The sequence below is a fragment of the Populus trichocarpa genome, chromosome 8, assembly GCF_000002775.5.
Source record: "Populus trichocarpa isolate Nisqually-1 chromosome 8, P.trichocarpa_v4.1, whole genome shotgun sequence".
NCBI classification, from domain to species: Eukaryota; Viridiplantae; Streptophyta; class Magnoliopsida; order Malpighiales; family Salicaceae; genus Populus; species Populus trichocarpa.
Genome location: NC_037292.2, coordinates 7,384,344 through 7,401,594, shown reverse-complemented (window position 1 = coordinate 7,401,594; position 17,251 = coordinate 7,384,344). Strand labels below are relative to the sequence as shown.

At 36.9% G+C, this 17,251-nt stretch overlaps 1 protein-coding gene and 1 long non-coding RNA gene across 4 annotated transcripts; one reads left to right on the top strand and one right to left on the bottom strand.

Moving 5' to 3' along the window:
* The first annotated feature begins 34 nt into the window (after positions 1–34).
* LOC112328421 (uncharacterized) lies at positions 35–2,885 on the top strand. Of its 3 annotated transcripts, XR_002983316.2 has the most exons (4): positions 61–242; positions 357–490; positions 1,075–1,200; positions 1,303–2,885. It is a non-coding gene; the product is annotated as an uncharacterized LOC112328421 (long non-coding RNA). The 3 variants fall into 3 exon arrangements; XR_002983315.2 differs by having other exon boundaries at positions 35–490; positions 920–1,200; XR_002983314.2 differs by having other exon boundaries at positions 72–490.
* Positions 2,886–8,454: 5,569 nt separating this feature from the next.
* Positions 8,455–10,063, bottom strand: LOC7488337 (aspartyl protease family protein 2). Its single transcript, XM_002311396.4, has one exon. It carries the CDS (start codon positions 10,029–10,031, stop codon positions 8,571–8,573), a length of 1,461 nt encoding a protein of 486 aa, XP_002311432.4. The 5' UTR covers positions 10,032–10,063; the 3' UTR covers positions 8,455–8,570.
* Between the last annotated feature and the right edge of the window lie 7,188 nt (positions 10,064–17,251).

The window sequence follows — 17,251 nt, the reverse complement described above, 5'->3', positions numbered from 1 at the left end:
TAAATATAAAAAAACATATAAAAAATTAATTTAAAATTTAAAAAAAAATTAAAAACACAATTGTATGCAATAACTAAATCTCCATCTACACTCGTCTAATTCTTATTTAATTTTCTTTAAGTTCTCTTTGTTTTCTAAGAAAATCAAATTAAATCCCCAATCCTCTAAAAATTCTTTTATCTTTGGGCTTTGATTGATATAACTGATTGGAGATTCTGAACGTGACTCAAAAGCCGCGGAAGGTACGGATCTCGTTAATTTCTCTCATCCCCATCCTCTTTCTCTTCAATTTTATTTTTTTGACGAGCACTCAAACTGCTTGCTGCAATGGACTGGATTATTTTGAACCGGTGTAGTGCTTAGCACAAGGTAGTTATCCAGGATTTAGAAACAATCATGGCCAAGTAAGAAGTAGAACAAGCATCTGCTGCGTTTAGGATCACACTGGAAGGAGACTGTATACCTGCTCTGCTCCTCGCTTCTCAGTCAGGTATTAACTGATTGATTTTGCCATGTTATACATTGCTTGTAGTGATTCACATAGAATATTATTAATTTTTTTGGCAAGCTTGTGATTTATATTGTGAAAAGCACTGCATGGGTAAGATGAGATTGAATAGAGCTACAAGAGTAATTTGGATAATACGTCATCTTTCAATTAGGAAACAAGCTGAAAAATATTAAAATAATAACCTGATTGAAGGTGTCTTCATTTTTTATGAAGAAATTTTGTTATTATCTTAATCAGTTCTTTGGTAAGCAGATTTGTTTAGAATTGTCCTATCAGGGGTTAGTTTTCATTTATTGAAACACGTTTAATTACTGTGAAATTTTTTCATGTTTATGAAGGGGTGAAACACTAAATATTTTTGACACTGGATTAAAATTCTCAGATTTCTAACTTCGTCTTCGAATGTAGAATACTTGGTGCTCGTTTTTAATCTCAATTAAGAGGAAGAGCTACAGAAGTGGGCTCTGAATGTATTTTCAATTGCAATGATTATGCTTTCTGTCCTTGAAATTCCATAGTTTATTAAGAAAATTGATGCTTTAAATCTCATTTATATTCTGTAGCTTGCAATTTGCATTGATATCTTCAGAGCGAGAGTTAGTTGAGTTTGATGGTTTGTACCATCAAAGCAACTGGGTTTTGAGAAAATAGGAAGTCCAGCTCGTAGGACCTTGCCATTCTCACATCAGGTGCAGTTAGGTTCTGCAGTTAATTTATTTCCCTTCCAATTTTCCTTGACTGATGCATGAACTACTATGTTTTTTTTAATCAATTCTTTTTATGATTTACAGGTTACCACTGAAACCAGCCTTGAGAAGATGGGATTAGAAATGCTTGATTCATGTAAACAGGTAAGATAGACTACACTATACATGTTAGTTGTCTATACAGGAAATAACTTTATATAGACTAGCTAACTCGGCATCCCTGATGTAATGATGTATATTTCAAGTCTCTGAATTTGCCATTTAGATTTATGAGGGATTTTATTATTCTACGGCTAATCACTAACGATCAATGGATATGCTCTTAAGCTAGTACTGCAATGTAGTTGAATTAAAGCATGTGAATTTGCTAGGTACTTGTATTTTTTTAAAAAAAAGTAAGCACAGATACACATTAATTTGTCAATTGAATTAAGTCTTTACTTGAACATGTCAAATACGGGGTGATCCTGCTATTAAAGTATGCACATCAACCATTTGCCTTCAACTAATTTATCCTACTGGCATATCTTGAGATTTTGTTAATGTTGAGTCTCCGTTATATTTTCTTTCTTCGTTTTGTTTTTCCTTTTATTTGTTTTTTAGGGAATGATGTGGGGACCCAAATCCACGTTGCTTTCCTATGGATATGGCCTTTGTATTGCATATGGGCTAAATTTCTAACAGAATATATAAAATCCTCGTGCAGACAGTTTTTTGAGCCAACATATTTTTTAAGTTTTAATTTGTTGGGCTTCAGTAATTAGTGTAAGGCTTTTAAAACGGGCTTTACTTGGTTTGTGATTAGCTCTCAAGCATTATGTATTGGCTTGAAAGAAAAGAGAGTCACAAAATGGTTACGACAGGAATCACTAACAAAACAAATGTAGAAAGACAAAAGTGTTATCGAATTTTTCAGTTTTTGTGATCTTTCATACAAAAACTTCAATTAATAAAATGACATTAAAATTAGCCAGATATATTCGAATTGAGCATGTAATTTAACTTTGATCAAGATTTTGTTTCATTAAATTATAAAAGTGTCCAATTGAGCATGTTATTTTTTCGAGAAAAATGCAACTGTTGCTGGTATAATTGGGGAAGGGTGTAGCACTGGAACGTGGCAAGTAGGCTGATCAAGAACACACAAGGGATCTGTAACCAAGATCATTCACACAAGCTCTCATGTCATGGAATCATGGGTTCATCGCGTGACAATGACGGCATTAAAAAGAACTACCGTACACATAGGAGATAAGATATAGTCTCCACGCCCCCATTCAATGGCCCATCTCCACCGCGAAACAATAAAGCTGGAATTAAACGATGGGGAGCAGCCATGGCAGCTAAAACGAGTACAGAACCAGCTGTCAAGATGGGGGCATCACTCCGGCTTCAGTAATTCCTGTCACATGATATCTATGGAGTCCCGGATCCTGCTCCCGTTGTCCATCCTCTCTCAACTCTCTCTTCTTTATTAGCCCCCCGTTTCTCCTGAAATGCAATAACTCTGTGCCATGGATGTTAGATTTATGAAGCTATCTCTCCAGGACGCAGACTCCTTGCATTGATCAAACTAAATAATAACCAAATCAAATCCAATCAACCTGAAACAAGTCATTTCTATCTCTGGAATCCCGACTGGACTGCGTTTAGAAGTGCATTCAAACCATATATATGTTTTTTCAGGTGTTATTTATTTTATGGTTTTAATGTATTCATATGAAAAATTAAAAAAAAATCTAATAAAATATATTTTTAATTGAAAAGTATCGTACCGTATATATTACCAAAACACTTCATGTTCATAATGTTTATTTTAGACAGGGAAGGGTGGGGGTTCGATTTATCCTGCCATCTAGATTACAGAGAAATATAGTAATTAATTGATAAAATCTATCGTTCTAGATGAAGGACCTTAAGTATCGGGATTAACTTGTGCATCTACTATGATATGTTCGTTATTATTTAATTCTGACATTCACTGCTTGGTATCCTCAATCCACAGGCCATGTGAACCAAATCAATTTACTTGTTGGTCCATCAAGTAGAGAAAATCACATTAAAGGGGAGTTACAACCTAGAAAAGAAGAAACATCTGCGTTTTACATTTATAGTTGGGACAATGCCAGTATTAATTACAAACAAGTATAAGAACTGGGGATGTATCCTCACATGTCGCTTGAGATTCAGTGTTTTTGAGAGTATGATAATAATTTTTTAAAAAAGTTTTTTTATTAAAAAAATATATTAAAATAATATATTTTTTTATTTTTTAAAATTTATTTTTAACATAAACATATCAAAATAATTTTAAAAATAAAAAATAATTTTAACTAAAAAAATTAACCATTATTTATACCGCAATCCGGAATTGACAGTAAAATCTGAAGGTGAAGTAGGAATTTTTTTTTTAAAAAAAAAAAACTTAATTCCGTTATTGTGGCGAAAAATCTTTATGATTCAAACTATTTTCTATACAAGCTAATGCAATTTCTAATAACTGGCTCTATGATTGTAATGTGAACAGTACGGAAGCTACTGAACTAATTAATGTGACATGAGCTAGTGGAAACATGATTGTATTTATGTTTTAAAAAAAATTAAATTTTTTTTATGTTAAAAATTAATTTTAAAATTTAATTTTTTTTGTATATTTTAGATCGTTTTGATACATTGATTTTAAAAATAATTTTTAAAAAATAAAAAATATCATTTTAATATATTTCAACACAAAAAACATTTTAAAAAATAACCACAATCAATTTCCAAATAGATTAACCCGTCACAAGAGATTATCTTTGGAAGCCGACTGCTTTACACTTTTTGATTAGTCAGTGGCTATTTCTAATGAAATGCATCAAAATATTTTAATTGAAAATTATCCTTAAGTTAATTGTATATTAATAGAGATTAATTTCTTAAAACAATATTAAATGCACGTTCTTTTAAATATACCTGGTATATTAAAAAAAATGAATTCAAAAAATTCAACAGGGATGGGAGTCAATCTACTTGACCACCAAATTTACTTCTCGTAATTATTATTAAAAAAAAAAAAAACATGTACTTGCTTGCCCAGTATTATGAAATATTGCTAACAGTCCAGTAAAAAAAAGGAATATACCTTTTACTTTACACTTGACAGTTTGATGTTAACTAAAGAAGAAAAAAAGTTCAGTTCAATAACGGATCTCTGAATCATGAGCATCTACTTAATTTAATATATAAAAAATATAAAAAATATTATACAAATATCAATTTAATAATTTTTTAAATAAAAAATATTTTTTAAAAATATCTAAAAATAAAAACAGAAGTTGTGTTATATACATAGTATTTTAAGATTGTTATGGTGGTTGTTTTTTAAAATATTTTTTATTTAAAAATATATTGAAATGATATTTTTTAAAATTTATTTTTAATATTAATATTTTAAAATAATTTTAAAAATATAAAAAATAATTTAAAACAATAAACCAGCACTGACCACGCCGTGCTGCTGTCGTTGTTAGCTTTGGTCAGCACAGTTGCATGACTTGTCTAGGAATATTGCTCTTCAGTGCCTTCAAATAAAAAAAATAAAAATAAATAAAAACACAAGAAGAGAGAGATATTTGGAAAATAGTACCGTTAAAGTGTTATGGACATCTTGTTTAGCTCGAAAGGGACAATCACGAGATTGTTGGATATCTACAGCACAATTGTTTTCTTATTTAAAAGCGCTACTTTATTTATTAATCACCGTTTTCATTTTTAAAGCAAAACACATCTATTTTAGAATACAACAGGTATTTTTATTATTATTATTAGATTAATATGAATATTCGAATTAGCTTTCATGTATTTTAATTAAATAAATATTTTAATTAAACAAGTATTTTTTTTTACATAACAGGTACCGTTGCTTTGCTTTTACGTGGTAGAGTTTAAAGAATGACATTTTACTTATTTTTTTTAAAATATGTTTAAACAAGTACCGAAAAATATCACCATTTCACGCGATTATTCAACTGTGAAACTTTCTTGTAGCCCAGCAGTGCATATATTAAATATAAACATCTTGCATGTTATTTACTAACTAGATTCTTGGCCCGTATCATGCCTTGAATTATATCATTTTTTTATAACCTTAAAAAAATTATGAAGATATTAAGAAGTAAAGAACTCTATGTATACTATCTAAAAAAGCTTAATCTAGGATTATTGTGAATTTTTTTAAAAGTCGGGTGCATAAATTGAGGAGGAAAAAAAAAAAAAAAAGCTAAGTGGCACCCAATCAAATGAAATTACGCCACACTAGGAGGTTAGTCTCATCTTGATGGTTTTAAAAACACCTGCAAAGATTATTTTTTTATTTACGTAAAATATTCGGATTAGCTTGTACATATTTTAATTATTATCTATAGATCTTTAAAGACTATTTTTTACCGGTATAAGTTGGTGTCCTTGGTGCTTGAAAGTAATGGGGAAAATTACTTGCTAGCATGTTTAACATCCTTGTCAACTATTTATTTTATATTTTTTATATTTATTAAAATATTAAATTGACACTCATACCATATGATTATTAAAAAAAAAAAACAAAATGAAAGTGCAAATAAACCCCTGGAGACAAGCTAGAGAAGTGTTGATTTTAATGGCAACACAATCATTAAACTTTGTAATGAAAAATTAAATTGTGAAAATTAAATTGTGAAAACGCTCATGAATTCAAGTTCAATAATATTTTTACTTTAAAGGACAATTAAGTATTTATACTATGCATGAATATATATAAAAAATCAAGTTATTCTCAGTTAATCCTACAATGAATTGTGAATATTGTGAAAATATCATATTACCCCTAATAAAAATTCAATTTTTTTAGAATAACAAAATAATAATTTTACTTTTTCAATCCAAAATGAAACATGGTATTTCTACCGTAATTTTCTCACAAAGTATTGCACGTGAGAAGATAAAATGATCATCCTTCTTTTTCTTAAAAAGTCTGTTATAATGCATAAATTTTGGTAATAGGACAACATGAGTAGTCGTGAAATCATTTTATTTGCCATTTCAGTAACATTCCAATATTCAAAACATAGTCGTTTTATATTTCCTCGAAACTCACCATCCACCCCACCACCAAAACATAGAAGCTATTTCTACATGCTTTTCACAATGTTACGTTTCTACTTTGTTTATTTTTGTAGACATGAAGCCGCAAGATAAAGAGAAAAAGAAGAGCAAAAACAGAGAAAAAAAAAAGGATCGTCGTCCATCAATGGAGAGCAGCTCCTTTTCACCATTAGCCTCCGTTGTTCCCATCATTGCGCTGCTCTTCCCCTTCATCTTCTTCTCCTTCGCTGTCTTCTGCAATCTCCACTATTCTGCAACGCGAACAATAGAGAGTGAATTAATTCATTGTCTACTGTTCACCTACAACGTGAACAGTGAAGAGTGACCGACCTCCGGAGTTTACACCGTTCCTCAGTCCGTCACCGTCGCGCTGCTCTTCCCCTTCCCCTTCTCCTTTGTTTGGGCTACTCTCCAGTGTTCACGTTGCATGTAAACAATGGAGAGTGACAACGTGAACAATGAAGAGTGACTGACCTCCGACATTTCCACCGCCCCTCAGTCCATCACCGCCACACTGCTCTTCCCCTTCTCCTTCATTTGGGCTGCTCTCCACTGTTTATGGTCAGACCGGTCTTACCCAAACTTAAATGTGCTAGACTGGTCCGACATAGTAAAATAAAAATATCCAAAAAATATTTTTCAAATATTGTGTTTATTAAAAAAATCAGTGTTTAACATTAATCAATGGCGCTTCAAAATTACATAGAAGGAGATCGCATGATGACATAACAGTTACAGAATTTGATTGCAATCTCAATTTTGTTTTGATGATATTTTACTTTATGTTGTTGTACGATTAGGAAGCTATGAAAACTACAGTTCTTGTCGGATGAATTTCGTACGTGATGGAATTACAAATAGTTTAATTGAACAATAAAAAATATTTTATATAAAGTATTGTTTATTTCATGATGTAATAGCAGTAGTTAAATCTACAATATTGAAATTAAAAACCATCGATATTAATATATATCTTTTTTAGTTATTTTATAACTTCAATTTTAAAAGTATTTTTAACCAAACACATTAAACAACTTTTTGTTTAACCTCAATTTTAACCAAACATATATTTTAACAACCCAACCTCAACTAAAAGTACTTTTTATAAAACATTTTTTTTTCAAATCACAACCACAAAAGCTATCACAATACCAAACATAACTCGCCAATCAATTTTGAACCGTGCAAAATGCAAACAATAATTTACACCATATATAGGAATTTCTAGGATATCATGTTCGATATCATTTGAATGGAAATATAGTTTTGGGTTTATACCATGTATATGAATTTTGTTTGAAAAAGGTGCAAATGTTCGAGGTCGCAAAGTTATTAATTAAAATTATAGCTGAATTGGATTGTTCGATTTTTTTTAAGTCTGTTGGCAAAGAATCCAAGTTGAATTATAATCGCAGAAAAATAGCTAGATTTTAATTTCGACATGCTGGAACAAAACTCATGCATTAGAATCCTGGTTATTTTTTTTGTTATTTTTCAAGGAATTTTTTTATTTAAAAATATATTAATTTTTTAAAATTTATTATTAACATTAGTGCATCAAAATCAAAGCACCAAGAAAATTTATTTTAAGTAAATAAAAAGATAAAAAAAATTTAAATTTTTTAAAAAATATAAAAACAATCAAGCTTTTAGATAGTATTTTTATTCATTATTAGTTTTTTACTTATTTTCTTTACTTTAGTTTTAAGTTCTGTTTGTCTGTAATTGATTCTTGAAATGAGGCTATCCTTTCACCAGTAGACACTGTTCCTTGTATCTGTATCTAATATTCTTTAGGTAATTTATTTTTGTATTTTAAAAATATTATTAATTTATATTAATTTTTTAATATATCCAAATTATTAAAGTTAAAAATAAAAATTTTAAAATAAAAAATTTATTTCAAAATAAAATAAACTTTAAAATCATATTCGCTGTTCATGTTAGAGAGTGTAACAGGCACAATTCTTACATAAAAAAAACTGCATTATATGAAAAATCTTTTTTTTTTCTCACCATTAGCCTGACTTCGTAAAGGAGGAAACATTGACAACCCATTTTAAATAGACAAAAAAATAAAAATAAAAATAAAAATAAAAATAAAATCGCATAATATCTAAAAACGATAATTAATATTAGGGGGTAGTATTTAACGACAGTTGATCACAAATTTCTCTGAAAAAGAAAAAGGAAAGGGAAGAATTACGAAACGAAAATGACCCCGTTTCGCATCACGAGACAGCACAACCGCGACGTGAAAAACCGAGCCGAGATTTGCCCCTATCAAACTCCAACAAAAATCCTTGTTGCATCAGATTCCCAATCACCGAAAACCTACCACTCTCCGCCTCAACGGGTTGAATCGCCAAACACTTGATTCCCTCGCTTATATCTATAAAATAGTTCCTTGGCGGCGGCGAATACAACGACTCACCACCGAGTTCCAAACTCAGTCTTGGAAATCTCGGTCTTGACACGCCCGTCACGTTCACACAAAGATCAAAACCACTCTGAGTGGACGCACCCCCTGGAGTTGGACTCGGTAGCTTCACTTCACGCTTAAACGCCGATAATATCTCACGGTAAGCTGGCTCTGTTAAGAAAGTTAACGTCGTCCCTGAGTCAATAACTGTCCCGCCGTTACCTAACTCGTCGAGTGACCACACAGAAGGGTCAATATGTAGTTTTACACCGTCAACAAACACTCCTTTAATGGAAATGTAGTAAAAGGTGGGGGCTTCAGGGTTAATTAACAACGGCGTGAAGCTCATCATGCTTTTATTATCCTTCTTAGTGGAAACGACGTCGCCGATCATGAGATAGCTGGTTGGAGGAGGCGAGAGAGTATAATCCAACAGGCAATAAGAGAAGCTGCGACCAAATCGACGGCCCAACTGAGAAGCAAACGAGATGGGCCCCCGGCCTAAGCCCATTACACCACTGGCCCCATTAAAACTCGACCCGATGAGACTCGGACCCGAAGCATGAAACCCGCACCCGAATGCGATGCTCTTCAGCTTCATTTCTCTACCGGAGCTTGTATTTAAGGTCGTGGTTTCTTTGGAAAAGAACCCAGAAGTTTTGGACCCATCAGAGTAGACGTACTCGTATCTACAGGTGCTGTGAAGGCGAGTGTGGTTGCAGGGATTGGGGTTGGGTTGAGGGACGAGCTGACACAGTGAGCTGAAACAGTGAGTTGGGGAGAAGGTGGTTGAATGGCGAGCGAGGAATGTGGATCCGGGCGGGTGGATGGAGCAGTTAGTCTTGCAAGCAGAGCATCTAACCCAAGTGAGGTCGCTCCCGGTATCTGCAACGAGGAGGAGGGTTTGAGGTGGGGAGCCAAGGCGGATGGAGACAAAGTATTGGCCAGAGCCGGAGGAAGCTCCGGACATCAAGGGGGATTTGGAGGAGGTTCGACGGTGGTTTTGGTGGCGGTGGTGGCTGTGATGGAGAAGAGAGAGACGTTGGAGGTCTGAAGAGAGGGATTGGAGTGGGGTAGGAAATGGTGTTTTGTGGAGTAATGGGAGTTTAAGGTATTCCGTCGTGGAGGTGGAGAGATCCACGAAGGCGAGTAAAAGGAGGTGGAAGAGGAGGGAGAGAGACACCATTGTGCTGTGCAGCTCTGTGTGTGTGTTGTGTCCGTGAGAGAGAGGAAAGCAGACGCGTTGTTTGGATTTAAATGACCGTACCATAATTAAACTGGTGCCTGTTGCTGCCGCTGCTGTTTTTTTTTTTTTTAACAGCTGCAACTTTTATGGCACTGGGAATAATTGGCTGTAACTCGATCCCTGTAGTTGTCTTGGAGTGATTAATTAGTTTGGATAGTATCACAAACAATTTAACAGTATCTTAATCAGCTTTAATCACCCTCCATGCAGTAATTTCTCCTCAAAATCCCTTCTTCCTTGAACGAATTTCTCTCTCTTTCCACCACTCTTTTCTTTATTACATTTTTCATAAAAAAAACAAAGTCATTGTTTATGTACGTAAGAGTGCTATATGAGGCACTGCATCTAACAACATCAACATAGTTCTTATGATTAATGGGCAGGCTTCTATCTTGAGAAGCAATAAGATTCGATTGAAAAAACAACATAAAATTGACAAAGAGACTGAATCAGAAACAGATTCAAAACAGAGAAATTGATTATTCGGTTTATGAGACTACGAGGACTAATCGATTACTTCTGTTAATTACAGGGACTAGAGCTATAATTTAACTCCAACGTAAAAGGGGGACACATAAGAGTGGAAAAGGGCGGGGGGAGAGAGAGAGAGAGAGAGAGTTCGTGGGTGGTAGAGCGACAGTAGTTTGGGGCTGGTGGGTGTGCCTTTTCTTTCTTGGCATTTACGCTCGTGACATTTTGTGGGATTTAAACTGGTTAGGAAGCAAAACCTTTAGATTTAGCATCCAATGATGTCCCTAGCCATTTAACCAGCCTATAGGAAGTCGCCACATGGAAATCCCAGCTGGACTGTTTTTTTGTGATCATTTGCTGGGGGCAGAGCAGGGAATGATGTGTGTGGTGGCATTTACGGAATTTCTGGGGGGAGACTGACCATTGCAGAATACACATGCATTCCATAAAAGCTGCACTAGCCTGGACCTTTCTTGGTTTCTTTCTTTGGTTAGGGCTCAACGAATGATTTCATTTGTTCACATGCTGTTTTAACCGTGTGTACATGTAATTGTTTCTTTCTGCTATGTAATTTTTTTTTATTTTTCCTACAATTTTTTATATTTTAAAATCATTTTAATATACCAATATCCAAAAAATAAATTTTAAAAAACTCATCCCCTCCCAACATGCCGCAAAAACAAACTAATGTTTCAAAATAAAGGAAGGGATCTTGGGCTTTAGTGACACTTCATATAGGGGCCTAGTTATTCAACCTCACGCTAAGAACGAGCCCAGTATCCTAGCCCAATAAGGAAACCAGCCTTTTAGCTACATACAATCCAGGGCCCCGTTTTCATTTCCTTTGTTTTGTTTCCCCCCCCCAACATTAACGATATCTGTAAACCAACTAAATTATTCCTCTGAAGTTTTACCCTCACAAATACATTTACAAGCAAGGATTTTCTTTAATTTTCAGTATTTGAACTCTATATATATATATATATATATATATATATATATATATATATATATATAACCAAATTTAAACTTACTATATAACTGATTTTATACTGTCAATTATATCAATGAGTTCAAATTCAATTTATTTTACTTATAAATGCATCTTGAGTACCTCGCTTTTGACGTTTTATAGACTTTTATTGCAATATTCAGATTCCCATACGAAGGAATCAGCATGCAGGTAGGTTGAATAAATGCTTATACATCTATAATGAATCTAAGATAGATTGATTTGTTTGTTAAGTACAGATTTACCCCCCCCTCTCTCTCTAAGTATGTGGAGCACATGAGAGAGAGAAGCACGTGAATAGAGAGACAAGTCCAATTGCCTGTGTCTACCTTGGCGGAACATTGCAGGGAATAAATCTCTATATATCTAGAGATTCTAGACTAGGAAAATGACAGTGAAGTAACATGAACACTGCTCGCGAGCGCCCATATCTATGTAACTTAAATTTCAATATTATCTTCGTATCATCTCAATTTGATATCTTTTATGATCTTCGTATACTTTTTTTAGTTATCTGTAATGTTTTCGCGACTCTGTGTATTCTCAAGCTGAATAATCAGTGGATGATAATTAATTTTGTATAGATAATATGCTTTCAAGATGATACTTGTAAGACAATTCCTTACATCAAAAGAATACTTTTCTAAGGTAAAAAAGAGAAGAAACGAAAGACTACCAAATGGAAAAACATTAAAATAAGAAAAAGAGAGAGATCAGAGAGGAGGCCTTGTCATGTTTTTGGGCCGTTATGGTAGTGCAATCCATGCACACGAACCACCAACCACCGCAGCAACTCTCAGTCACAACCTCAGCAAATACGCGTTTGCGAGGCTAGAGTGGATGCTGTTGGGGTTTCCGGCTCCCCCATGCGCGGACCGGGGGTGTACTGATAGTTGCTCAACGGAGGGATAGGCACACTGGGACACAATATTTAACGTGGTTCGGCAAAACCGCCTACATCCACGGGAGAGTCTATATTATTGAGATATATAGAGAAAGGATTACAACATATATGGAGGAGGAGGATCACTTCACTCTCTCAACTCCCAGCTCTTAACTGCTGCAATGGCAGCAGCTTTGCTGCCATTGCAGCTCTCTTTCTCTCCACTCTCTTGCACACACTCACGTTTACTCTCTCTTTGCTCTCTAAGATCATGCCTCTTTTATAGGCATCCATGGTGCTGCTCCACTTGTTCTGCTGTCAAACATGGCTGCAAGGTTAGGCATGGTAGGTTGCCTAACCATTGAAGAAGTGGCTGCCAATAGTCAATGGTTGGTGCCAACCATTTGCTGTACATGCAATGGCAACAACCCAACAATCACCCCCTTTGCCATTCATGTGGGGCAACTATCCTCTTGCTTCTTCAGCACAGGCTTACATCTTGCAGCTCTTCCAAGCTTACCATTCCAAGAGCATATGTGGTCGAGTTTACAGGTATTCGCCAAACCTTTCAATCACCAGAGTCACCAAAGCACACCTTTTCTCACACAAAAGGATCACTACAACCAGATGGTCTGCCACATCACATCTGAAGAGTGTTAACGCTTGTCTCTGGGACACAACATTCCCCTTCGAGCGTATCAACCATGCTCGGTCCGGAATGAATCATCAAGCCTTACACCAAGGCTTACAACACTCCCTCAAACGGAATATTCCCAAGTGCGACAGTCATTATCTGAGTATCTCAATATGATCACGAGCTCACCACTCTTCCAAGAGTCTACTCATCCAGGAGTTGCGTCTGCCCTCTGTTCCATCCTAGGAACCACGCCTTACTTCTCCGTGAGTCTCTCGCTCTTAGTCTCAAGAGTCTAGGTAGCTCTCCACCTTCACCTATGGGGGCAGCCCATTAAAGGTTGATCCATATATGTCTTGATACCGAGTATTACAATGCCTTCACTGAGCTCACCACCTTAACAAGAGTCAACTTGTTCCGGGAACCTGCGCATGCCCTCTGCTCCTTCATAGCAGTCGCGTCTTAATGCTCCACAAGTCACACACTTATTGTCCAAGGCAAATGTCTTCTAGCTCATTGATCTTTAGCATGAGGGCAATATCCATGAAAGTCAATCCTGCATCTGTCTCCATACTCATCATAGCCACTTCATTGGCTATCCATCTGTCCACTCATATCTAGCTATCACATTGGCTCTGGGGTTGTTCTGAACTTGGGCTCCTATCGTGGCCCATACACCTTCTCTAAGGTGTCTTCGCCCGTTGTCATGGGGCGGTCTGATTCGGGGCTCCTATCACGGCCCACACACCTTCTCTAAGGTGTCTTCACCCGTTGTCATGGGGCGGTCTGATTTGGGGCTCCTTTCATGGCCCTCACACCTTCTCTAAGGTGTCTTCGCCCGTTGTCATGGGGCGGTCTGATTTGGGGCTCCTTTCATGGCCCTCACACCTTCTCTAAGGTGTCTTCGCCTTTCATAGGCGGTCGCATCCTCCTTCAGCTGAGATGCTTCAAAGTGGCTCCAAAAATTCTCTACCATCATGTGCACTATGGGAGAGATTACTGCCACTGATTACATAGAAAGAGAAACTTGCGGTATACTCCTCGCAATCCTCCACCTCGATTTCTATGTTTGGAGCTTCTGTGTCTTTCTGTTTGACAGCTCCACCTACACCAACTCACTTTGGTGTCTTCGCCTTTCATCATAGGCGGTCGCCTTTCATCACAGACGTTTGCACCCCCTCAATTAAGTGCTTCTACAACAGCTCTCTTTCCATCATTGCATGCATTGGAAAGGTCTTCGCTTGTTGTCTTCATCAAGAGCACAAGAGACTTCTTGTTGTACAAACTTTAACAGTCTCTGCTCTGAGCTTCATCTGGGAACATTTCTTCTCCTTGCACCTGTTGTCTCATTATAGTACCTCCTACGGGTACTCCTGCACAATCTCTGTGTGCCCTCGTGCAATTTCTATTCTCCAGAATTTCTCCCTATTCCTTGCTTATGTTTGACAGCAGCTCATCCTGTCATAACACCTGTCCAAGTCAAAATAGGGTGCCAATCTTTATCCCCTTGCTGTATTTCTCTTCCATTATCAGGGTCTTCATCAATTCTCCCCTTGAGAAATCACAGTCACCGAATCTAACTTCTTTAGAGAAATCACCACTCCATCAGATCCTTGAACATACGGAACCCAATTGTTCCCTTGTGCCGTCATCCTGCTAGTCTTCAACCGTTTCATTACAAACTGTTATATATACGAAAATAGTACCGTATGGATAATCCTTCCACTAAGCAAGTTCCCAGGAAAGATTGGAGGGGTCACACTGGTCCCGCTTAAAACCCAATCTCCTAGCCAGAACTTCTTAGGCCATATCTATCCATCGTACTGTCTTTCCGTATATACAACCATTTGCTAGCTTTGTTGCGGCTTTCCTTTACAAGTGATCTGGAATATACTGGTTTAATACATGATTTCTCAACATCTGGCGAGACTACCAGTGCTTAGATTCGTCAAGATTGGTCTTCATCAATTTTCACTCTACACCTCTAATTGTCCACATGATCGGGTGTCCAGAGTGTCCCAATTTTGCCTTCCTTCAAAGCAATTAAAATTCTCCCCACTTAGCAGTTTAGCACATATAATTGGGTAAACATGTGCACCTTATTCTTCTTCATCATCATCGACCACCACGATGACCTTTAGATGCCTCCTAATCGGGCAATCTCTTTTGTTAATTCACCACCACCACTTTCGGTCTCAAATCTCAACGATCGGACCGTACCATTGCATCCGGAACGATCAAATTAGCTGGAAACAAGTCTGAAATCGTCCAAATCGCATTTCAGACGGCTAAGATTTGATCAAAACAATTCTGGCCTGATCAACGGCTCAGATTCAATCTCAGATCCGGTTGCACGTAGGATCAGCTACACTGGATCCTGTACCTCGGCTCGCGGCTCGACTCGGCTCCAATTCAGCTCGGCGTGGCTCGGCTCGCAGCTGGTGACGTGGCAGGTGGGTCCCAGTTTGCTGACGTGTCGATGATGTGGCTGCTGACATGGCATGCCTACTGTGCATGCTGACATCACACTTACATCAGGCTGATGTCATCCCTGGCATGCCTACTGTGCATGCTGACATCACAATTATGTCATGTTGACGTCATTCATATCCGGGTCAGCCATGTGGGTCGGGTCAACTGGTATTCGGGTCGGGTCAGCCCATCCGGACGAAGAAGACGCGTGGGGCGCGTCTGCGCGCGTGGGCAGACGCCTTGCCGGAGAGTGATGGAGAGTGCGGCCATGTCCGACGTCCGATTTTGACGCCGTTTTCACCAGTGGCTTCGTCTCGGCCTCGTCTACACAGTGGTATAGTCAAAACACCATTTTGAGAACTTTCATTTTTGAGCAAAAATCAAACACCCCTCTAAACCATGTGCTCTGATACTAATTGTTGGGGTTTCCGGCTCCCCCATGCGCGGACCGGGGGTGTACTGATAGTTGCTCAACGGATAGGCACACTGGGACACAATATTTAACGTGGTTCGGCAAAACCGCCTACATCCACGGGAGAGTCTATTTTATTGAGATATATAGAGAAAGGATTACAACATATATGGAGGAGGAGGATCACTTCACTCTCTCAACTCCCAGCTCTTAACTGCTGCACTTGCAGCTGCTGCAATGGCAGCAGCTTTGCTGCCATTGCAGCTCTCTTTCTCTCCACTCTCTTGCACACACTCACGTTTACTCTCTCTTTGCTCTCTAAGATCATGCCTCTTTTATAGGCATCCATGGTGCTGCTCCACTTGTTCTGCTGTCAAACATGGCTGCAAGGTTAGGCATGGTAGGTTGCCTAACCATTGAAGAAGTGGCTGCCAATAGTCAATGGTTGGTGCCAACCATTTGCTGTACATGCAATGGCAACAACCCAACAGATGCTGCTATGACAAGGAAGAAGAATGGATAGAAGCGGTGTATGTATTCAACACTTTTGAAAACCAGGTGCGAGGGGCTTGACGAGAGGAAGAATGCCGAGTCTCCTTCTTGGTCACTAAATATTATTCTGAGGATATTGGAAGATGGGAAAGACGGTGTGCTGGCTGGAAAGGCCCAAAAACCGCATCCTGAATTCTCATCTTACTTGAGGAAAATTACCGGAGCCTCTATCCAGAACTAACCATGTAATTTTATGGGAGATCACATGGTCAACTCTGATAGATCGGAGCAGAGAAGGAATCAATCATTATCAAAGCCATCGATTTCAAAGAAATCAAACTCTGTTGATGATTTCAAGAGATCAACAACAACAGAGTGATGGTTTTGCGGCGAGGGGAGCCCAGACCCTAAAATCAGGATCGAGGATACGAGGTTTGGGCTTCAATTGTTGTTGTGGGTTGACAGCATACATCAAACTCGCTCAGCAGTCAGCTCAACGGACCGCTCTATCATCATAGAGTCATCTCACTAACATTTTTGCGCTAATTTAATCCTTGTAATGTCCAATTGCATCAAGACAGTTCATCATGTCTCTATTCCCTTTGTAGTATAGTTTTTTTTTTTTTTTTAAATATGATCTACCATTGTTAATTTTCAATTTATTTGTAAAATTCTCATCAGTATTTTTAATACAACAATATATGAAAATTGTGCTATTTTTGTTTTCTATTCATAGAGAATATTATTCTAGATTGACTTCAATTCGTGATGTTAGAAATATTTTTCTTTTCACCTTAATGAAATCCCATTTTTGTCAACTAAAGAAAAATGTTTAACCAATTATCGTTGAATTAAAAGTTGAAACATG